Below are 24,891 nucleotides of genomic sequence, written 5' to 3'. Positions count from 1 at the left end.
GGATTATTCTAGGCTGGTGATGCTCCTTCTAGCACAGAGAGGTTTTGTTGTCACTTTTGACATGAGACATGCTGCCTACAAGAACCTCATCCCAACATAGGGCCATCCTGATGACCTCCAGCTCTACAACTTTCCATGCTGCAGATTAAAGACGGTGTTTTAAAGAGAGGGCACTGCAACCTGGCCCCAACTTCAGCGGAGGATGCTGAGATGAGAAAACACTGTTTCAGCTGAACAGACTCCAGTTACCAAGCCAAAAAGCTTCAAGAGGAAGGATGACCAAACACCACACTTGGGTGGGGATTATACCATTTTTAGCCTACATTGTAATACCCACAGGCAAAGTCTGACAAAAGATAACACATGCATGCACCATTTAGTTCCATTTGTGTGCACACACACACATATATGGATACATACAGACACCAACAGTGGTCAGCTCCTCTCCTGTTCCTCATTAGGAAGGTCTGTGCCAAGAGAGTTGAATGTTTACAAACTCTTGGGCTCTTACCAGCATGACACTTTTTAAAAATTTCCTGTAGTTATAAAAACCAGAAGACATAAGGAAAGGATTCCAGCTCAGGCTGTCTTGCTCACATTTTGGAACCATCTCTTTGTCATGTGTGTACGCAGGTGCTTGAAGGCAGTCATTTCCTGCTAGATAAAAGCATTCCAGTTTGATGTCAATCACTTGGGACATTTTTAAGCAGCAGTGTAAATATGCTGAATGAAGATCTGATCAAGTGAAAAGCATTTAAGTGATATTCATTTAACCCGGGCTTTTAAAACATGCACGCGTGTATATGTAAACAAATAACTGATTTACCAAGTAATCATGTCCTCAAATGCCAGTGTGGCATATGCCAAATATTGAAATCACAGAACCACAGAATGTGTAGTTTGGAAGAGCCCTTCAAGATCATCGAGTCCAACCCAGCCCAAACACCTCAACTGGATCATGGTATCAAGTGCCACATCCAGTTTCTTTTTAAACACATCCAGAGATGGTGACTCCACCACCTCCCCGGGCAGACTATTCCAGTGTTTAATCACTCTTTCTGTGAAAAACTTCTTCCTAATATCCAACCTATATTTCCCCTGACGAAGCTTAAGACTGTGTCCTCTCGTTCTGTCAGTTGCTGCGTGGAGAAAGAGACCAACCCCCAGCTGTCTACAACTACCCTTCAGGAAGTTGTAGAGAGTGATAAGGTCACCCCGAGTCTCCTTTTCTCCAGGCTAAACAACCCAAGCTCTCTCAGTCGTTCTTCATATGGCTTGTTTTCCAGTCCCTTCACCAGCTTTGTTGCCCTTCTCTGGACACGTTCAAGCATCTCAACGTCCTTCTTAAACTGAGGGGCCCAGAACTGGACACAATACTCAAGATGTGGCCTCACCAGTGCCGAGTACAGGGGAAGAATGACCTCCCTGCTCCTGCTGGCCATACCATTCCTGATACAGGCCAGAATGCCATTGGCCCTCTTGGCCACCTGGGCACACTGCTGGCTCATGTTCAGCCGGCTGCTGACCAGAACCCCCAGGTCCCTTTCAACCTGGGCACTGTCCAGCCACACTGTCCCCAGTCTATAACGCTGCAGGGGGTTATTGTGGCCAAAGTGCAGAACTCGACACTTGGACTCATTAAACTTCATTTTGTTGGACTCTGCCCATTGACCCAACCATTCCAGATCTCCCTGTAGAGCCCTCCTATCTTCCAAGCGGTCAACACATGCTCCCAGCTTTGTGTCATCCGCAAATTTACTAATGAAAGATTCAATACCCTCATCCATGTCATCAATGAAAATATTGAACAGAGCTGGTCCCAGCACAGACCCCTGAGGAACACCACTGGTGACTGGCCGCCAGTTGAAATAATATGAAACTGAAAAAAAAACAAAAAAACACCCAGGCATCTAAAGCTGTATTCCCAATTCTATGGTAATTATTCTCTATGTGCTATGAGAATGCCTAAGTGAAGAAGTATCTTTAAGGGCAGAAACAAATCTATACTTGTACCACAGGAGTGGTGAAACAGAGTAGTTACAGCTCTATTTCCCAAGTTTCCTTTCCCTACTGACAAAAACACTACTTTGATCCTCCCAAGCCTGCTTAAACTATGTTGGCAAGTTTAAAGTAAAAACAAAACCACACACACACCTCCCAAACCCTATGCAAGAACTCTGCTCCCTATATCAACATACATCTTTACCAGCCTAAAACAATTATAAAAACATGCACTGAACATGTTGGGAGACATTGTTTTTCTGCCTGAGGCAACTGCATGCCCTATTGCCTGTACTAAAAAAGAGTTGGTCTGTTTTATAATGCCCACACAGACTGGCATTCACACTGCCAAAGTCTGTTTGTTTTTCTCTAAAAGTCTGTGGAATATGCTCAGCTGGAATACCTAACCATGCAATAACAGGAATACCTAACCATGCAATAACAGGAATACCTAACCATGCAGTAACAGGAATACCTAACCATGCAATAACAAAGATGTTTAAAAGCATTTTGAATCTGATTTACTTTGCATTTTCTTCCCTGCTCTTCTTAAAAAGTTAATGTATCATACAAACACATATTTCATCTTATCTTTCCCCCATTCCTCATACTCACTGATTAATTAAGGAGCATTTAAGGCTCACCAACACAGCTTTAACTGCTCTGAGCTACTTGGATTACAGTAACTTGTAATGCATCAAGCCCCAAAAGAGAGACTCATGGAAATGACAACAAATGATGAAAGGGTTTTATTGTGCAAAGATTTCAAAATGCTGGAAATCCTTTTGTATTTTTCCTTCCACATCACTTTTTCCTGCCCTCCCCTGGCTGGGAATAAGGAAACAACCAAGTTATTCTATAGCTGGTTCCCACCACGGTAACGTTCTGGTTCCCATTGTGCTGTGCATTCAAGCAAAAACAAGAGCAAGCATTAACAGCTCCATTCCCATCCATCCACCAGACAGGAACTCACAGATGCTTCATTACACACCTCCTGCTGGCACTGATGAGGCAGAGGACTTGTATAGAAAGGAGGGGGGACCCAGACAAAACACAAGAGTCATTGTAATTGTTCCCAATTCTGTGAGCTCATGTTAGCCAAAACATCGTAATACTTTCAGCTTTCCTCGCTGGTAAAAAATACAGGCACTGTCAACACCATCTCCAGAACCTCAGATTGTGCAAACATCACATCCGTGAGTTTAAAGAAGAGAGGAGGAGGGAAAAAAATGGACCATCTTCTGTAACTGGAATTTTATTTTATATATAAATAATAAAGAGACCAAGGGATTTTGAGACTTGCTACTTGCAATGTTGATCTTGCAATGGGACAAGCATGGGCAGACTTGAGTCCCACTGCAGAACAGGGGACAAAGTCTCAAGACTGACCCAACACATGTAGTGTCCTTTCACAGAAGCCATACCAGAAGCCTGAGCAGCAGATCATCAGACTGTCCTGAGGCAGAAGGCAGATTAGTCACATTCAAAATGGATTCAGATGGTTTTCATCTTTTTCTTGGGAAATTGTTGCTCCTATCTATATTTTTATTCACCTATAACCAGAGAAAGGGGACAGAGGTTAGGGGGAAGAGGGAAGGAGGGAGAAAGCAAAAATAAATTTATCACAGGCATTTTCATTTTTAAAGTGCAATCAAAACCTTTTTTCTTTGATGTGGCAAGTTGATCAAAGCCTGTTTGAGGAACATTCTCAATACCAATTTCCCTGCAGTAGAGATATTTAACTCTTCATATTACTGACATTAGAGCACTAATGATCATGTCTGTTCTAGAGGACTCGATTCCCATAGTTGAACTAAATGGAAAGACAAAAGAGAACACTTCAAACAACCAAACACCAACTGGAATCTTGTATAATAAACCAACTTTCTCAAAAATAAATATTTTAAATTCTCATAAAATGTATGTTTTCTCATTCTTACTTACTCTGGTGTAAGACTAAGGCAATTTAACACCAAAAAAAAAAAAAAAAAAGGAATGACATAAATACAGATCTGGAACAGAGTGAAAATGAGATATGCTATCTTCATGGAAAAACACAAAACCCTGTCACTTCCGTGCAACTTCTAAACACAACAGCTGGATAAAATTAAAGCTTGCTTCCTCCACAGTGGGATGTGGTTTGAGCTGAAGTTTGCTATAATTTTTGATGACAAGCAAACTATAATGCTGCTGGATTTTGGAATAGATGTTGCCGTCTTCAACCCAATATGATTTTGTCCTTGGCTGACCATTCACAGTTCAGAGACCCATGCTGTGGCAAATCATTGAGGAAATGAGATTGTCTTTATTTCAGTAACCACACTGAACTAGGAATATTACCAACAGTTGAAAATGCAGCGAGATTTCAGGACTGATCTCATCCAGAATAAAAAAAATGTGTCTTTTCAAAGATCACAGCAATGTTGTCCAACTGTTGGAATCACCCAAATCCAACAAAACATCTGGACTTGGGTATGGAGTTAAATGACTGGATTTGGTTTCAAGCAGGAATAACAAATTGCCACCCCCACAGAACAGCTGAACTTGATACTGAACTTTCACCATCTGGTTGCCCTGAGTCAAAAATCCAGCAGTTCCCTTCATGTGCCTCCTCCAGAAACAACATGAGGTGAAGCACGTAGGCTTCAAAACCAGGAGCACCCAAGTACTTCAACCTCCTGGGCAATAGATCTTCACTCTCTTAAAACCTTCCCCAAACAAAGAAAATGTGTCTGAAGCACAAGGCTGACATTTCAGAAAGTGAATAAAGGCCTAACAGAAATGATACTCATAGCAAGAAATTCTGAAAGAAAATAAAACCCATTTATAGATTTCTGTTTGTAATGAACCTTGGTATTTGTGCAGTGTCACAAACAAAAGCTCAGTTTACAATGTTTTTTATCATTTAGTAGCTCTGTCCTAGTTGACAATAAGAACAACAATATATCAGTGAATTTTAGAGAGGTATTTTTTCCTCTTGGTTGGTTCTCTTAGGATTCTTTACACCAAAAAATTATTTTAAATACCCCTATTATTGTTTTAGTTTTTATTTTACATGACTATCTTACAAACTACTTGGAAAACATGTATTCTTAAAGACTTTATATTCATAGCTCTAAAGGGAAAGCTAAGGTACTAAGTACATCAGCCAGTTAACAAGCTCTCATTGCTGCTGTGAGAATTAGCAATAGCAATTAAAAACACTTTAAGGGAGCCAACATTAAAAACTAGGTTTTCTTTTAAAGCTGCCCATGTAATAGTGGAATGCTGCTGCTCAGCAGATGGGTGCATTCCACCACATCTGCAAACATATGTGACTGATGTGGATGCATGGAAAAAAATGGATCCAGTTTGCCAGATCTGGACTCTATTTACACAGTTGGCAGTAAGGAAAAAAAAAAAATCTGGTAAATGGAATACTGCATACAAAACTGATGAGGAGTCCCTATAATGCCAGGATCGCTTTCTGATGAAAAGTAAGCTATTAAAATGATGCAAAAATAATAGAGGGCAAAGAGAAGCAAGTAGAAAACATGTTCAGAAGAGACGCTGTTTATCAACTGATAACAGAGCAGACGTCTGACATTTTGCACTAAATGATGTCCAATTACGTTATAATTATTTGTAATAAGCCTCAAATACAGAGAAATTTTTATCATATGAAACCAAACCATCATAAAAAAGTCAAGAGGGTGTTTTTGTTTTGCTTTTCTAGAAACTGTAATCATAAGACTTGAGTGAGTTTAGAACACAGCCCTGAGGCCAAGTTAGAACTGGTATCTCAACTGGAGTTTCTGCCTTGGAGAGTCTGGAAAATGCTGCCTTCATTTCCCTCATCTTTTGTTCCCAACAGGACTCATTTGGGAGCTGCATTAACATGACAGGTCAGGCACATCATGGACTTTTACAGGCTGCAAGGCAGTGCTGTACCCTGGCACTCACAAACCTTCAGAGAAAACTTATCAGCAGAGAAGAGGTTTCTTCCCCCACCCTAATATTTGTACAAGCATGACAGAGAAGGCAAAGAGGTTTTTGGTATGGGAGGCAGAAATGGGAAAATGAAAAAGAAAATAAAAGGCCAAACCCAACCAACACCATAATCACATGGCTTTTCTCAATTAATTCAGAACTCTTCAAGCAGACATATATTTACTTGTTATGCTCTCAAGATGAAGAATTTAGATTTCTTAACTGAAATAGCGTTAGGGAATGAGTGCATATATTCTTGACAATTTTTAGGACAATTAAAATTATCTGTCTGCACTCTCCTAATCATTGTCAAGAAAACTACAAGTCAAACTTGAAAATGTTCAGCTTTTCCAAGTTACTCTACTGCTTAGCCACAAACTATTACCTGTCTTTATTCTTTACCTGTTTGATGCCAGGTGATGTAGCACTCTACTTCTGGGTTTGCTCTTTATTTGAAGCAGCATGGACTTCCAGGTGCTTGTCACCCACTGCATCGCCCTTGAGAAAAAAAAAATGTGCACAACATTTCAATTGAGGCAATCAATGATTAATGTTTTTACCAGAACTCTTCAAAAGCTGAAAAAAAAATTCTCATGAATTCAAGTGGTTCATGAGACTAATTCAGTATAATACACTCAAATATGATCTTCTACTCAACACTTTCTAGACTTTTGTCTTCCTGTAGTTAGCCAAGCAATTAAAGGATTTGAAAGAACAAGTATTTTCCACAGAAGTCCTTTAACTGAATCATTTTGCTTGTATTATTAACAGAGGATGAATACCCACAGAGTATTGCTATTTTGCATTCTCTGAATTCTGTGTGGATTTATACAACAGGCCTCTTTTAGCACATATCCTTTTAGAGGGTGTTCTCACACTTTCCCCAGCATAAATGACAGAAATCAAAGAAAGAAGAGAAGCTTGTTACAGGGTCTGGTCTATCTATTTGCCAAGATGCTATAACAAATATGCATTTGATTACAGCTTTAAATAGATATCCACTAAAAAATACTTAAAGGGCCACACACGTGGCTTGGGGACTGAAGCACATATAAGGACAAGCTGAGATAAGGATCTGTTCTGTGAGGACCAAAGGGGGAACCTAATTCCTAGCCACAATTTCTTAATGGCCATTTACATATTTGAAGAGCCAGGTTCTTCTCAGAGGTTCATATCCAAAGGACAGGGAAAAAAGGACAGAGGAGCATGGCAAATTTCTCTTAGATCAAAGGGCAAAAAATTATAAATGTATCACACCACCAATCACTGGAGTAGGTTTTCCAGAGAACTTTCTAAATCTCCACCCCTGGAAATACTCAGCACATGACTACATAAGGCCTGAACCACCAAATCTAATTTTGAAACTGTCTCTGCTTTGAACAGGGGGTTGGGTGAAATAATCAGAGATGACACCCACCCTCAATTGTTCTGAAATTCTACACATGGAAATTAAATGGCATTTCCTCTTTATTCTAGGAGGCTATTTTTACCTACATGATTTAAATAAAGATGATTGGTGACAGCCAACATGGCTTCACTAATGCAAAGTGGCCTGACAAATTTGGTGGTCTTTTACCACAAGGTTACAGCAGTGGTGGACAAGGGAAGAGCAACTGATGCCATCTGTGACTTGTGCAAAGCACTTGACACTGGCCTGCAGGACATCCTTGTCTCTAAACTGGAGAGACATTGGTTTAATGGATGGACCACTGGGCAGACAAGGAATTGACTGTATGGTCCCACTCAGAGTCAACAGTCTGAAGTCTGAGTGGAGACAGTGAGGAGAGGGGCTCCTCAGGGGTCAGTGCTGGGAGCGGCACTGACACCTCTGTCAGCAGCGAGGACAGTGGGACCAGGGCACCCTCAGCAAGTCTGCCAACAACACCCAGGTGTGAGGTGCAGTCAACACACTGCAGGGAGGAATGTCATCCACAGGGACCCTGACAGGCTTGAAAGGTGGGCCCATGTGAACCTCATGAAGTTCAGCAAGGACAAGTGCAAAGTCCTGCACCTGGGTCAGCACAATCCCAAAAACAGGATGGGCAGATAATGGATTGAGAACAGCCCCGGGGGGAAGGACTTGGGGTTGCTGGTTGATGAAATGCTCCACATGACCCAGCAATGTGCCCTTGCAGCCCAGAAACCAGCCACATCCTGGGCTGCTTCAAAAGCAGGTGGGCAGCAGGTCTGCTTTGCTCTTGGAAGACCCACCAGGACTGCTGTGTCCAGCTCTGGGGCCTGTGACAGAAGAAGGATATGGACTTGTTGGAGCAAGTCCAGAGGAGGCCAAAGAGATGATCAAAGGGCTGGAGCACCTCTTCTACAAAGTCAGGCTGAGAGAGTTGGGATTGTTCAGCCTGGAAAAGAGCAGGCTTTGGGAAAACTTCTAGCAGCTTTCCAGTACCTAAAAAAAGGGGGCTACAAGGGAGCTGGAAAGGGACTTCTCAGAAGAGCCTGTAGCGACAGGACGAGTGGGAATGGCTTCAAACTGGAAGAGGGCAGGTTTAAACTAGGTATCAGGAAGAAATTCTTAGCTGTGAAGGTGGTGAGGCACTGGCACAGGTTGCCCAGAGGAGTTGTTGATGCCCCATCCCTGGAAGTGTTCAAGGCCAGGATGGACGGGGCTTTGAGCTATGTGATCTAGTGGAAGCTGTTCCTGCAAGGGGATGGAACTAGATTATCTTTAAGATCCCTTCCATCCCAAACCATTCTGTGATTCCATAAAGATAAATGTGATGGAAAATGTAGCTAAAGAAGCTGGAAGAGACTGGAAAATGTTTCAAAGTATGGGTCAAATTTATATATTACCAATTAAAGACAATAAGGCACCAAGTCTGTGTGATCCTGCATATGTTGTGCTGGAGATACGGACTCAGTGTAACAAGTTTCAATTATAAAGATATTTTTTAAATGTCTTATTCAAAAAAAAGCCTAGCAAGATCTTTAAAAGGGTAATTCTTTCAAAAACCCATTTTGTTTTGATTACTACCCTGGATATTTCATAGTATAGGAAATCACATCCACAAACCACACCCATTTCAAAATAATAATCTACTCTGTAATTTGTCTGTACAGGAACTTTTAAGACATTTTACTACAATTTACAATGAATAATCTGACTAATGATGCCTCATCTCAGAGTTTACTCAATCCTGAACAAATGAACTAAAAATAAGCACCTCACAGAGAAGCCTGTGTTTTTCCAGTTTCTTGTTTTAACTTGTAAAAAGCAAATATTGTGTAGGTAAGCTTTTTTTTTTTCATGCCCTGAAAGAGGAAAACAATCTAAAGCAACACACACACATACACAAGAGAACAGGGGTTCTTGCTAAATTCCTTTGTTTCTACGAGCTCAGGAGATCTCATCACAGGGCTTGCCTTCAGTAAAACTACTAGGCCTGAGTTATTTAATTCAAGCCAATCCACTGACAGATTATCATTCCTCACACAAAGTCATTTGCTGAATTAGCAATTAAGAAGTTTTTAATTCCATCCACTGTATATGCCCACTGTGTAAATAGTCAGCCTAAGTGAGACAGCTCAAGCAGTAATGTGATTTAGCCAGAAAAGGACTTCCTGTGGCACAAGCACTTAATTTTACAAAAAAGTGCCAAAGTCCTCTGGCACTCTCAAAACCAGGCCAGAAGCAAAAAATCTGTTTAGATCAATGACTCAGAACACAGACTTCCTTTGTGCCACAGTACCCTCTCATAATCAGAAGCAGGCACATATTCAAGACAGTCTTTCTACTTTCTGGCTCAACACAACCACTCTATAACAAATCTGGGTGGCCAGAGGAGTTCACACATCAGAGCTCTATCCCACAGCAGAAGAGGAAAATATTTTGCATTCTTGTGTTTCTGACTGTTTCGAGCGAAAAGTAACTGATAAGAAATCTCCATAATACATTCATTATATGTTCAATACATTTGGATTCTTTGGGATTAAAAAAACCCCCATCATTATTTGAAACTAAAAATAACACTGGAACCAAGGGGACTGTGCCCTTTCAGTACATGAGTGATTAAAAAACACCCCAACCTCGCATGCTATCTAACAAAGATACATCGAGACCTAAACTTTAAACAACAAACTTTGCAATAAACCCACCACGATTACTCTGAAAATTTTCTTTCCATACAAAGAAAAACACCCCAAAGCAAACTAGATAAATGTCAAACTCATGTGTGGTGCCTCTTTCCCTTACATTACAGCTGAGCCAGGTGCAGAAGTTTCTGTTACGATCTCAGAAGTCTTGCAGATGGCCAGACCCTTTTACACTGATCTTAGAAATTATAACTTCAAAAGTACATAAGATAGGTATGTATCTTTTATGCTTATGGAAACTCTTGAAAGGGAAAGTCTACCCACCAGAAGAAAAAAAAAAAAAAAGCAGCCACAGAAGAAAAACAAAGGCTCACCTGGGCTCACAGATTAATAATTTACCTTATGTCCTCTTTTGTTTGCAATATATTGCTTGGAACAAAGAGAACATCACTGCCTTACCTTATTCATACTCCCCCAGTCAATTAGTAACTTCTTTTATTTAAGTTGACCTTGACCTTAATTCTCACAAAAATATGAAGTACTTTCAAAACCGTTGCTCTAAGCTGCCCTTGGAGAGATCAACTTTTTGCAGAGTACATTCTTTCTGTCCATCCCACTTCTACCACATCTAAATTCCCCACTGCCCATACTAAGGATCCAATCCAAAAGAAGACATATTTCTTACAAGTTTCATACTGTTTTTGTTCTTACTACCAATCAATAAAAGGAGGACATGTGACAGGAAACAGCATTTTCTGCCAGAAGTAGATGTTTATCTTTTAGTTGAGATAACCCAACTTTTGCCTGCCTATTCAGAACCTACCAAAGCCAAGCCTGGCAAGCATTTGAAAGAAGCTCTCTCAGATGCTTATGTTGTGTTTTAAAAGATGACCAAAATATATATGACTTACTCTTTAAAACACAAATTAAGGTTTTTTTATAGTCACAATTTGTGATGCTGGTGGTCAGGCTCCCCAGTCAAAACACTGACACCACAATTTTCAACAGAGCTTTCAGGTGAGAAGTTTCTAATCCACATTTTCCCTGATACTTGTTCTGAGCAAGTACAGGAAATCAGCCAAACTGAGCCAAATTTGCACCTGGAGACATTCTGTAACCAGCTAGCACTTAATAAAATACCCGGAGATTGCCACAGAGATAGATTCTAGATATATATAAACATATGGGTTTAAAAATTGTATGTATCATATATTAGTATTGCTAAGTCACTGGTGGTGTCCACCAGAACACCAGACAGGAATGAAAACCAAATAATATGCCATAAAAGTTTCTCTCAGTCTCTGAAGCTGAGAGGGAAATTAGTTTTCTGTGAGATCTTATTATTAGTTGGGCCAAAGTGGGAAAGAGCAAACACGAGAAGAAAGAAACAAGGGCTAAAAGAAGGGTGTATTTGGAGCTGCAGTGCTGTTCTGTTTTACACAATTTGGCCACTTCACTAAAAAGCAAGGGGTGCCCAACTCATTGTTGCTGGAAGAGAGGGAATCCAAAATTGTTAAAAATACAGCAGAAGTCTTTGAATGGTATATACACAAGACAGAATGAGAACTGAGAGAAGGAAATTGCTTTTCTATGTGCTTCAGTTTTAGCAGAGGGATTTTATCCTGACATCCTGAAGAGCTGCACCCTTCAACAGCATATTAAAAACATTTATCTGACTGACTTGCCGTATGGAGGGGCTGCAGCCACAGTGTTTTGAAATGCAGGCACAGAAGGTCGCAGAATTCATCCTCCTTGGCAGAACTCAGAATTCAGCTGATATTACCTCAATTTGGCACAGGTTTTTATTTCATAAAACCTTCAGAAAATTAACATACCACATTTATTTTAATGACATATTGCTGCACAAACATGAAGTTATGCACAGCTGTGGTACCTATGACTATCAAACAAATTATGAGCAACGTAACAAATTAACAGAAGCCAAGAAGAGACACCCATATACTGGTTGACTATTTGCAAGAATCCTTTGTGTAGCAACAGGAAAATGCTGGAGTGAATGTCATAAAACCAAAAATAACATATTTTGCTCTGGCAGAGTTTCATTAAAAGGGTTACATCTGCTGTAACAACAACTCAAGAATAACATTTAGACCTGTCTTCACTAGTTCAGGATTCTAGTTGCCTAGAACAACAATAAGGAGGAATATGCATACAAAAGCAACCAAATTCTTTCATAAGGTTGTCAAATTAAAACAGAAGTCACAGAATCTATCCCAGAATGTTTTGCCAATTTTAGTATATGATAGTTAAAAGCATTTTCTTCCATGACACTTCTGTATGAGTAAAAGCATCCAATAAAAAAAAATAACTTAATCAGAAATTCTTCTGCTTTAAAAGTTGATACTGATTTGGTGGTGCTAATAATCCATATTATTATTTCCATAAGAAACAAACCTAAAACAAACCCATCTCTACCCACTCAGACTCTCAACGATGTATTTTGTATGGTTTCACCAACCCAGGCCAAAGGAAGCTTCAGAGCAAACATCTCCCATTAGAATCAGTCAGCCTGTGACTTTTCACAGCTGCTGTTCAGCTTCTCTGCACTGCAGGGAGACAAGACCCTCTCTTTAGGAACTTCAGAGGACAAAGCACCAGGAAGGCTGTTTGCCTCAGTGACAAAGACCCATGAACTTGGGAAAAGCAGTTTCATCAAGTGATCAAGTACTATTTCTTCATTTGAGTCATAGGGGTTTTGTACCTTGTCCAATCCATCAAGTTACACAGCAAGAGCTCACACTGACAGTACCTGAACAATGAGATGGACTTTTGGAGAACACCCAACAATGGGCATTTTGCTCCTTTGTGTAAGTAACAGGTTTTGGCAACTAAGGGGTGTGCTTTAAAGATTCTGCAAGGAGGAAGAGAAAGAAGTGTGTTTACTTAGGAGTCTCTGCAATTCTGCATGCTGTTTGTTTTTCTGCTGAGGTAGCAAATGCCTGAATAAGCCTAATATAGTAAGATGAAAGTGTCAAAAGTTTTTGCCTTCCAATAACAACCATGTGTTCCCTTCTAAAAACCTGGGACACAGTAAAAGAAAAACTTCAGCTATTTTTTACTAATGCTGTCAGTTTGTCTTTCTGAAATACTTTAACACTGACTCTTTTTTTGGGTTGCTTTTTGATAGTCTAAGTTTTAGGAAAGGTACAGAACGATTAACTAACCTTTGTTTATTCAAGTTCATTTACTGAAGTGCCTTGGGCCAATACAGATCTCAGAAGACCCAGCAACTGCCAGGACATGTGAACATTTCCCCAGCCCAGCTTGTTTGGAACTGGTCCTACACCCAGCCCTACCAAGGGAACTCGGTCCTATCCCCAAGGTCTATCCAAGTACAATTTTGTCTCCAAAACACCTCTCTCCCAGTCACAGTGAGTTTAGAAGTTAATCTAAAACCACAGAAGTTTTACATTACACACTTGAACTTTTATTTCTTTAAGCAGCAGCTAAAAAAAACCCTTAAAACCTTACTTTCCAGGCTTTTCCTGGCACGCATTTAATTAACTTATTCAGTTCTCCAGTCTCTCACACTATCCTTCACTAAGCTATCTACATATAATCCTAGAACTCTGTTTGCTTATCTGTACCAGATTATACTAAAGGAAACTTTCAAACAGAATTTCTGAAAGTTTAACTTGAAGCAAGCCTGTTTTTCCACAGCTTAGAAAGACAGAATGAAAAATTTCTCTTCAGAAATCAAAGCCAAGTCACAGTAGAACAAAAACACTGCTGTTCATAATTTTTTTGTCTGAAAAGGCAGCAGTAAATTCAGAAATCAAGTTCCTCAAACTTCTTACCTTATCACCTTTTTCCCCTGATTTCTTCTTCTTAGGATTATCCTTCCAAAGAGCTTCTACAGCAATATATCCTTGAAGACTCCAGTCATAGAGCTGTGTGCCAGCAACCTTTGAAACAAAAATTTTTAGAAAGTATGAGTTTAATAATCTGGGGAATATTGCCTTGCTTCTTATTTAGGTGGAAGAAGTCTCAAAACACAAGACATTTAACTCTTCCTGCTCAAGCTCACAGCATGAATATACATTTTGGAAAATAATGTCACATGAGAAATAAGAAAAAATAACGTGCTAGAAAACTGTCTGAAGACTACCTGAATATACATCTGTACAAACAGGAGTGGAATGATGCTGTGTGGAAACAATCCTGGTTTTCTTAGTATTTAACATTCAACATAATTAACATATGCAGAGTATGTCTTCATTTGACCACACCCATTTCAAAGACCCTACTTAGTGTTGTCACTATTTTGCAATTTTTGGTTTTCTTCTTTTTTGTTTTTTAGAAATTGCTGATAGATGAATGTAATGAATAACCAGCTGCTGTCAACTCCCAAAACAGAACACAGCATGGGAAAGACTGTATTTGCTATATTACACCAACAGCTATTTTATGACAGGAAAAGGCCCCAAATCTAATAAAACAGCATCCCTTGTCCTTTATGTGACAAGGAATTGTAATATTCATAGCACTCCTTAAAACTAAAGAGTGTTAGGTTTTATAGCCAGGCGCAGGTCTATACTGACTTTCATATCACTATCTGTTTCTGTATGAAGAACAGCAAAAAGAACTATCTGCCCAACTAAAAAGCTATTAAACTAAAAAAAAAAAAATATGAAATCAAGAACTAAGGTATTTCTCTATCTTCTATAGCAGGTGAAGCCACAAAACACAAACTCTGAGAACAGACATAAATGTTTCTGAAACAGTTTTCTGATGTTTCTGAAAAAATTCTGAACTGTATTTTTAAGTTTCTTCCAGTCTCCATCAATTCACTGTTCAAAAATTTCCTGAGCCAGAGATAACTTTTATGCGTGCAATGAGGCCCAAGGAATTTCCCTCCTATGAACTTTTTGCATGGGGTTCAAGGGGAAGTGCAAATTTTTAGCATCCGTGTGCCAAGTGGCTCCACTGCTGGGTACACATGGTGTGAAGAGCCACTTCCCCTTGTTTGTCTGATCTGTAATCAGCAAGACTGATTACACCAGCTACCACACAATGGTACAAGGATGTGCTTCTGGGCAGATACCATGTGCTTGCTACCTTACAAAAGAGGCTATTGAATAACTAGAATTAAAAGAAAACAAACCCAAATCAGCAACTGCACTTCCAAGTCACAACTAAATCCAAAATGTAGGCTTAAATACAAAGTATCCTTTTTGACACTATATCTGACCAATCACATTGGTTTAAAAAAGTCCATTGGATGCACTCAGTTTTCTCTATAGGTGAAAGTGATAAGGGTCATCAGAAAAAAGCACATCAAGTGAACCAGTTAGATCTCCAAAACTGCCCAATTTAAATATTACAAGCATAGCCAGTTATTTTGTTTTTCAGTATCAGGAGTGTTCATTCTCTAGCACTTCAACAAACAAGCTGGCTCATCTGAAACAATGGTGATCCCTTGTGCAAACAGTACAAACCTACCAAGACTGAAAAACAAAGTCCTGGTTTTGTCTGCAATATTACTGAAGACACAGCTATCAACATAAAATGAGAAAAAACCCTCATCCTTAAGCTATTTGTTTGGTTCTGCTTTAAAATACTCCATTAAAATATTTAAAACCATATTAAATGCCTAACAGTACAAACTGAAAAATATTATTATAGGAGTCATATGACCAAGTGATTTATGAATTGCATTAAATGAGAAACTGGTCATTCATGTTGCTGGATTACATAGCTACATCACAAGGTACAGCAACCCAGACAGCTTAGTCTGCCAAAGCCAACCAATGTTTCACCAGTGCACAAACCAACCAGGAGCCAGGACCCACAGATACTTTCACAGTTGAAAAATACAGTTCTAGAAATGCAAGCAAGTTCTGGAAATGCAAGCTACAAGGTCAACAGGCTAAAATACCATCACTATTGAATGCAGCACTCTAAGTGGGTTTGTACGCTAAAGTCTGAACAAACAAGTTCAAGAGTCAGATTGAGTGGTTCTCAACAGGGATTCTGAAAGTTTGAGATGACCATGGGCCACCAACACCCATACTGGCACCACTGGGATAGTACTGGGCACTACTGGGATAGCACTGGGCACTACTGGGATAGCACTGGGCACCACTGGGGTAGCACTGGGCACCACTGGGGTAGCAATGGGCACCACTGGGGTAGCACTGGGCACCACTGGGATAGCACTGGGCACCACTGGGGTAGCACTGGGCACCACTGGGGTAGCACTGGGCACCACTGGGGTAGCACTAGGCACCACTGGGATAGCAATGGGCACTACTGGGGTAGCCCCCGTGGTGTCCAAGGCCTGATGTGCCATGTAGCACCATGAGTGTGCATTACTGACTACACTGAATGTTACACAGAATTACACACCCACAGAATTTTAATTAGCAGTTCTTTATCTACGTTTCATACTAAGAAACTAAACTGAGAATCCACTAGGTTTTCTACATTTACACTGTTATCAAAGCAGTCCGGGTGCCATTTCCTGAGCATTTCCTATCCCATGTTCCTGAGCAGCGAAGATGGATCAAGGGATCCCAACTCCTGCTTTCCAACTCACAGTTCCTGGAATCATGTCCTACTCCCAGGTGTGCCAGCACAGCTGTTTATGCCTTATAGACTGAACAAGGTATGGGCTCAAAAGACATAGAAATAGTGTGATTTGCTGTCAAAGAAACAAAACTGGCATATTGGGAAGCTTTTTTTTTCCAACAAGAATGAAAGCATAACACACAGCACTTTAGTAAGTTTGAAAGGTTCTAATAACAAAGGACAAAATTTAATTCTAATGATTTAAATAACTGCATAATGGAAAGTTCTTTCCAGATGGAAGATAAGCCACAATAAATACAAAGTATTTTGAGTATATTATGATTAGCTGGAAAGCAATACCATTTCAAAACACTAAGTAGGGTTCCAACAGAATAAAATAAGCTTTAGCATTAAATTCAGTTCCCTTACCACATATACAGTCTGACCTTTTGTTCTAAGTTATTAAAAGTATAGTAATACTGGCAGTGAGGAAATAAATCCCTTACAGATTTGTGATTTATTAGAATTTGTGATCTATTATTTATAAGATTATTTACTAAAGCAGGGGAAAAAATAATAGTCTATGAATTTCTTCCATCTTCAGTTAGATGATTACTGTCTGAAAACAATTTGTTACCATTTATGAACTCTGCTGCTACAACTTCACTTAGGAGTTCATACATCTTAATTAAAGAAAAATTTTTACTTCCAGATGAATTAAGGGTTGGACCTCAACTACAAATACATTTTGCTGTGTTTATTTCCAACTCTCCGCTGGAAAGTCTTAAATAAAAGTGAGACAGAAACAAAACCCCCACAAATTAAAAAAAACAACACTCAGTGATGGGATTTATACAACTGTAAAAGAAAAGGCAGCGATGAAGTACTTAAGTGTGGAAGAAAAATAAAAATAACATAATATAAAAAATAAAATAATTTAAATTTATGTTCCAGAATATTTTCTATATTTTTTCATTAACTTGGCAAGTGAGCTTTGTACTGCAGGCATTCTTTTCTAGGTTTACAGACATTTTTTGAAAGGCTTATGAAACATTTAAAAACAATTCATAGAGAGGAAAGTGTTTCCAATTTCAGATTAAAGCCTAAAATTATGGATAGTAAGATATGACATGCTTAAAACTTTGCTTTTTTAAGAAAAGAAAAGCACCAGATAGATTAGAGGAACCAAAACAGTATCTAGGATATTACTCACCCCACAGAAGTTTCCAAATTCATACGTCTACTGTCCTGACCAAGTCAACAAAGCTAAACCCATTCCAATCTCCTATCAGATTTTTCATTACAGTCAAACTAAGAACTGTGAATTAATCAAAGAGCAATCATGCACTTCAAAGTTCTCATAAAATAAACTAAGTATTGTGAAGCTGTTAGGACCAAATCCACAGTTAAGCCTGAACTGAGCTTCTTTAAAAACAGTAACATCAGTTTGAACAGTGTTCAATCGCTTCCCACTTCACTGTTCAGAAGGCAAGTAGAATTTTAATACACAGTTTCCAACAGAAATGTCTAAGCTTCTTAAATTTTGATGTTCTTTTTCCTTCCACTTGCATAATTTTCACTCTCCGAGAATAAGTCAACAGAATTATCTGTATTTAGAGCATCTGAATCCTGGAAGCAGTAAAAAAAGATTCCATCAAAGATCAGAGTACCACCATGCTGGCAGAGTTCAAACTCAGCAATTTTGACTCTTCCCTAAGTCAATGACCTTCCAGTTTTCAAAGAATATCATATGTTCTTAAGAATATCATATCACCATTCTGACATCTCAGGGCTATTCAAAGTGGCCAGTAACTAAGTAGCAAATTTACCAAAGGCTGAATTTCTGAAAGATGCATGTATGTGCACTGTGAGTGGTTAAAAGCTGGATTTAAAACACAATGTGGTGGAGAACAGAGGAATCTGCCAGTACCACTAAGTGTGGACAGCAAGGCACATGAGCTAACATCAGTAAGGGCTGTAAGCAATTCTGTGGTCCCTTCAGTTCTGTCTCTCACAGGAAACTCATTTAAGCAACTGCAAGTTAACGTGTTTCTTGTGTGCCTGAAACAACAAATCCATAAATAGGGAAGGCATCCAGTAAGTTTGCAGCAGAATTCTTACCCCGTTCCAGAATGTGCATGCTATCTTTCTTAAAGCCCCAACCAAAAAAAAAAAAAAAAAAAAAAAAAAAAAAAAAAAGAGCAGAAAATGTCAATAACATTTATCTCAAAATATTAGGATGATTTGCCTATAGAAACTCTTTTGTGTTTTTCTTTCAAACACTGTTTTCATTTGCTCACAAAATACTTCATGTTTCCTTAGTATTGTAAGTAAAGACACAAACTGTACTCACTTCGCATTTATTTATTAATTTAAATATTAATTTAGTGTTACATGAGGTAAGAGATTTCGAAAGGAAATTATGTTCCTCTAACTGAAGACACTACTGCAGATGTTAAAGAAACATGTCATGAAAAGGAACATGTCTGATTATCTTTCAGCCCAGACTGCATCTGCTTTGGCAAAATAACCATAATTTTGTTAACTGCCACTGACATGGCTTTTAAACATGGATGACCAGTTAATCTGAAGCTAGGAGGCAACAATCAAAGTAAAAGACACTTCTCCAAAGAAAGGTATCATCACTCACCTTTGCCATAGCAACCGCTTGCTGGGGGTAATACATGGAGGTACTGATACCCATAAGAGCTGCAGGATACACCAACTTCTTTAGTTTTGAGCCTGTTTTGTAACAAGAAATCAAAACCCACAAACCATTGTTAGAGTATATGTTAACCAAGTCAGCTGAACGGCCCTTTTATTTATAAACAATTTTCTTAAATATATTTTAGTGTATTTTCCATCCTACCAGTTTCTTAAGAAACATAATCACTCTGATCAGTAGGGGCCTCCCTCATAGTCTGCAAAACTTTGTAAGCTTCACTAATATCGTATCTTAGATTGATTGTGCACATAAAATCCTTTGGACATAAACTGCTGACCAGGTCTGGGACTAGGACTGGACACATCTAGGATCCTCTGAGTAGGAGTCTAGAAAGGAAGGAGGCTGTCTCTGAATCCTGTGACTCAAGAGGAGGATCCTTCCCAGACAGGTCTGTCTGACCCTGTCCTCGATGCAGTAACTGATCAAGTGTACCTTGCCATCAAATCCTTTCAAATCCTTGCTTTATATCAATAAACACACGGTTGCTGCTCTCTTACAAGTGAAGTGCATCACTCCATCCGCAACACGAGTTAAAACCAATTATCTCTAATGGCATTTTGAACCAAGCTGGATGACTGTACAATATTCACATGATTAAACTTTGAATACCATATTCTCTACTTAGTCAGCAGCTGTGCGTATTCAAGTGTTATGATTAGACTTGGAGGATTTCATCTGTACCTTCCAAGAGGGCAATTTCTCCACAAAGACCAAGGGAGGGAGGAATAAAATAAAGAAGACTTTTTGGTAGCATCAAAATTAAAGGGCACTTCCTTCTGTGATTTGAATACTTTCTGGAAATAACAGTCATATTTTAAACTATTAACAGAAAAAAAAAAAATTTAAAATTATGGCTCCCATCCTAAAAGATTCACAAATTTAACATTTTTAGTATGAGGTTTTTTTCATTTTCATTAAACTTAGGACCCTCTGATCTTCAAATTCCAGTCCCAAGACTGCACTTCCTCCTCTCCCCTCACTTTGCTACAGTCATAAATAATGGAAGCCAATCTCATTCATGATCATGCTATTTCAGAAGCAAGAACTGGAAGAAAAAGAAAACTTCAAATAGGGAAGTTACTTTGATTTTATTTAAAAAAATACACTAGGAAAAGAAGTGAAGTACTGCTTTCACCAGCTTCACTGGAAAATTAAATATTTTGAGGTGCATTTCTAATTTCTACACAGCCAAGCACACACTTCCAGTTCAACACATTTGGGCCCCAAAAAGGTTTATTTTTGTCCAAACCATGTCCTCACTGGTATTTAAATTCTACATCTTTAAAGTTCTGTTACCTACATTTCACTGCATTAAGAATATCTCAGTGTAAACACAAATTATTTCTTCACACTTAACATTTCTTAGACTAATGCTTCTTTTTATGAAAGTGTGAACATTTCTTCAGTAAGGGTGATGAAATTAACTGTATCATTTTTCTGTAGTGCAAAAAAAAAAATAGTAGACCCAGAGTTCACGTATTTGGTGAATCACCATCTGTAGCAGCTCTGCACATGGAAACAATACTTTGAAAAAACTCGAATATACACCTACTTGGACCTATATCATAGTTCAGGAACATCCGTACTTTACCATAATTCATTTCTCTACTATTTTCTACAGTAACATATGTGATCAAGAACTTCAATAATTAAAAATATTTTTAGGCTAAAAGATACCAAACCAGTCCATTGCCATTTCTGTTATACTAAGATACTACTGGGAAATATGGAAGACTAGATTTTAGTAACAAATATAGCAATGATAAAACAGTAATTGTTGGTTATTAAACACCTTTTCCATGAAGTTTCCTTATAATTGGAGGAACAATGGAGAAACATGCTTGTACAGTTAATTCAGATCTCCTTGTCACAATTAAAAATTAGTACCCTAAACCCCACAAAAAAAGTACTTATCCAAAATCGTAACATGACCAGTTCAAATGGTTCCCACTTACCTCTAGCAAGAAACAATCCAACAATTCCAGCAAAACTTATCACACCAAGTCTTGGATAAAATCCACCAGGGGGGTTTTGGAGAAATTCATAGCCCTCTGAAAAAAAGCCAGAAACAAGTGCTTTAATGTAATGTGAAAGCATTTTTGTGATAAGGAATCATCAATACATGCTGGCAATTGTTACAAAACACAAAGAGTTATTAAAACACATTTAACTACCATGCACATTTTTGATATGCTGGCAAAAAATTCAAAGCCTTTGAGATCTTCTCTAGTGACACATGAATGAAACTGAATATTGTATTGTATTCACCAATTTTCATAGGAGCTTTGCCTTTGCTCCTGGGCCATCTGTTTTGTTTTGCTCTTTTGAATCTCAATCATATCTTTTTCAAATTAGTGACAGAAACGTTTGCAAAATGGAATTTTACAGTTACACGTTAACAAGAACTAGTTTCAGTAAAATACTGTGCAAAAAACAAATCACAGAACAATGGAAAGACACAGCAAAAACAAAGTGCACTCTAAGATGGGAGTCTGGTGGGGGAATGGAAAACTATGGAAAATCTTCAAGTAGAAATGCTAATGAGTTCAAAAGATTGAAACCACTAAGTTTTTAAAAAAGAGGTGCAGTATTTGAAATGGCTCTACATAGAACCCATGCTCAGTCCTGGTAAGCCCCAGTATGAAAGGACGCTCACAAAAATAAAAACAAATTAAAATTATTACGGATTAATTCAAAATTCTTAGGACGCCCACAGCCAAAATGAAATGGCTAAACATTACAAAAAAAGAACAAATTCTTGCAACAAATAATAAACTTTACAAGAGGTTTCAGCTACTAAGCTGGGTCAAGCAAATGCTGCTGGAGGCTGGGTCATGCAAATACTGCTGGCTGGGAATAAACTGTTTTAAAAACTTTTTAAAGGGTTCTTCCCATTCTCTTCCTGCATAACTAATTTTTAGTGACATTGATAAACATAAATGCTGGTCTGGGATTTCAACTGTTTAGAAATGTAGTGTAATAAATAACCAACAAAGGAAATTCAAACAGATACACAGTGGAAATAAAATAGTCTTAAATGCATTAGAAATTATACATACAATGATGCTTAATGGAATTCCCTTGAAACTGAAGATGTAGTACAGTCCTGCATTTTAAACTGTTAGTTAAGAAAACTAAGCTGATTTACCTCTACCGTGCTCAACAGCTTTTTCTAACTTGGGCATAGCTTTGACATAAAGATCCTAAAAAAAAAAAAAGAGAACAAGAGTAAATAGATACCAAGTAAGTAAAATATTAACTATAGACTGTAACGGACCTGACAAGGAAAGGAGAAAAAAAACCCAAAAAACAAGGAAGAAAAGAGTGATGGGTACTTAAAATAACTTACTTTTATTCCCACTTCCACCCCTCACTTATAGAGCTATGCTTGCTCAATGTTACATTTAGCATAACTTACAGATTTTTCTCAAAAGTGTCTTCGGACAGAGATAAAATACAATACTTTGAAACAGAGACATCAATCTCAGTATTTTATTAAGATCAGGCAACTGAAACTCAGAATTATCTTGGGTTTCTCCATGTATGCAGGTATTGCAAAAATACTTGAGGTGATGAAAAGAAAAAAAGTACAACACTGCAATAAACTCCTTCCTCATGCTTTGCAGGGGTACGTGACTCATTCTGCAAGGTGCTAAATTCCATTTTCCAGGAGACTGCCTTAGGCTAACAAGACTGCATTTTGAAGTGACTTGGAAATTTAGATGTCCATAGATGTCCAAAGTAAATCAGAGACATTGCATCAACCCCAAAGACCAGTTCGGGATTTTTTTCAGACTGAGAATATTTAGGAAGTAAAAGAATTTTATGCCTTTTATCAAACTAGAAAAAAAAAACCTCAATAAAAAGAACCCTGCTAATTGTTATTTACACTTATATTGCTTCAGAGAGACAGTGTAAGGCTGTCTATAAATTACGGAACAAATTCATAAACACATATGCCCAAAGCTAAAGCAGAGAATAGTCTTCCAATTCCACCTGCAGAAGTGAAAGCATTTGTTTAGGATACTGCACGGGGATATGTTTAGAACTTTCATCTCCTCACTGGCAAGAGTCATGTAAAAAAACCCATCTGTCATGAAAATAAAAGAGTGTTAGCATGTGACACACAACATAACTTTAAATGGATGTTGGTCTTACAAAAAGCCAAGTTAAGAAGAACTTGCTCTAAAGAACCCAGAGACTAAGTCTGTCTTAGTGTTCTGTCACAACTGGAATATAACTGGCTCATCCTACATCTGAGTTTTGAGCTGCATTTCTATCACAGTTAAGTAATTTTGGAAAAGTCAAATGGATATACAAACATAACCAATTTCATTCTGATTATTCTGAGTTATCTGTTTGATTTTAAAGACAACTGAGACACACCTAAATATTATTTTCCTCAACACAGCAGGGGTGGGCAGGGTGTATAAAATCAAAGCTACCTCTGACTGCAGTTAAGGAAGATTGCCCCAAACCCATAAAGTTTACATGCCTGCTTCATAAAATGAGTCAGTAAACCACTGCCAGGAAATGGCTTGTGTATGAGCAGAAGAGCACATCTTATGTCAATGACCACCAGACAGACAAAAAAAAAAAAAAAAAAAAAAAAAAAAAAAAAAAAAAAACACAACCAACCAACAAATAGGATAACAACAGGTCAGCAAGACATCAAGCAAAGTTAAAGACTAATCTCCTTTCAATTTCACTCCCCAGATAGAGCTACCACAGGCAACCAAACAAAACCCATGTGTTCAGGAGGCCAGAACTCAGAATATCCTGTGGAAAAACCCCCTTTCCCTTTAAATCTGCAGCCAGTGCTCCTGCTGGTGGAAAAATGTTTCATTCCTGTTAAAGGCAGCACCACACAGAACTCCCAGGCTGAACAGCCAGCAGCCTAAGGGGATTCACAACAGGCAGAGGGCAAAGTAGAGAACTGCCCACAGTTGCCACGAGACAACCACAGGGCAAGGATGCCCTCACTTCAAAAGTAAGCCTCAACATTTCCTGGGCAGGAAAGAGCAAGAAAGCTGTCCTGGGGCTTTGCAATCTAATACCAACAGCTAAGGCCTTGATCACAAAAATCTTGGTTTTCCTCTTTACTACAGAGCCTATTTTGGTATTTAATGACTATTTACTGTAAACATACCACCTAATGAAATATATATGAGAAATTTTTGGGGGAAAGGTCTGAGGATTAGGTTTACCACTACTTAGTGGCCTGCGATTTTCTCTCTTCCAGAGAGCTGCATTCCTTCCCTCAACATTCCAGTTCAGCAAATACCGATTTATTTTTTGCTAAACTGTGTTTTGTCACAGTTGCAGCAAGGGCAACTTGGTTTTGCTGCTTCAAAACACATTGCTTGATAATTTAAGGCCTCCTTGAGCATGAAAACTGCAAATACCTCTCTCCTATCTCCCTCAGCCACAGAATAGTGCCAAACCCAGATATCCCCAGGTATATTTAAGCTTAAAGTTCACTTCAGAAAACAATTCTATGCTTTAGTTAATTTTAATTCTTTTGGAAGGATAAACCCTAAATCCAGGGTTTAGTTCAGAAAACTAGTATAAAGACACAACTGATTCTGTGTGAGAAGGGGGTAAACATGACCTGAACT

At 38.5% G+C, this 24,891-nt stretch overlaps 1 protein-coding gene across 1 annotated transcript in view; it reads right to left on the bottom strand.

The window, feature by feature from the left end:
* Window positions 1-2,727: 2,727 nt before the first annotated feature.
* APOO (apolipoprotein O) overlaps window positions 2,728-24,891 on the bottom strand; it is a 28,856-nt gene continuing 6,692 nt past the window's right edge. The window contains exons 4-9 of the mRNA XM_083855419.1: window positions 22,422-22,476; window positions 21,229-21,324; window positions 19,199-19,290; window positions 13,836-13,943; window positions 6,373-6,468; window positions 2,728-3,554 (exon numbers count right to left, since the gene is read on the bottom strand). Coding sequence (XP_083711545.1) covers window positions 6,400-6,468; window positions 13,836-13,943; window positions 19,199-19,290; window positions 21,229-21,324; window positions 22,422-22,476 — 420 coding nt within the window. The 3' untranslated portion in view covers window positions 2,728-3,554; window positions 6,373-6,399. The remainder of the gene's footprint in view (window positions 3,555-6,372; window positions 6,469-13,835; window positions 13,944-19,198; window positions 19,291-21,228; window positions 21,325-22,421; window positions 22,477-24,891) is intronic.

The sequence above is a fragment of the Zosterops lateralis genome (genome assembly GCF_965231275.1).
Source record: "Zosterops lateralis genome assembly, chromosome: 2".
Lineage (NCBI taxonomy): Eukaryota > Metazoa > Chordata > Aves > Passeriformes > Zosteropidae > Zosterops > Zosterops lateralis.
This window is presented reverse-complemented; position numbering and strand designations above follow the sequence as displayed.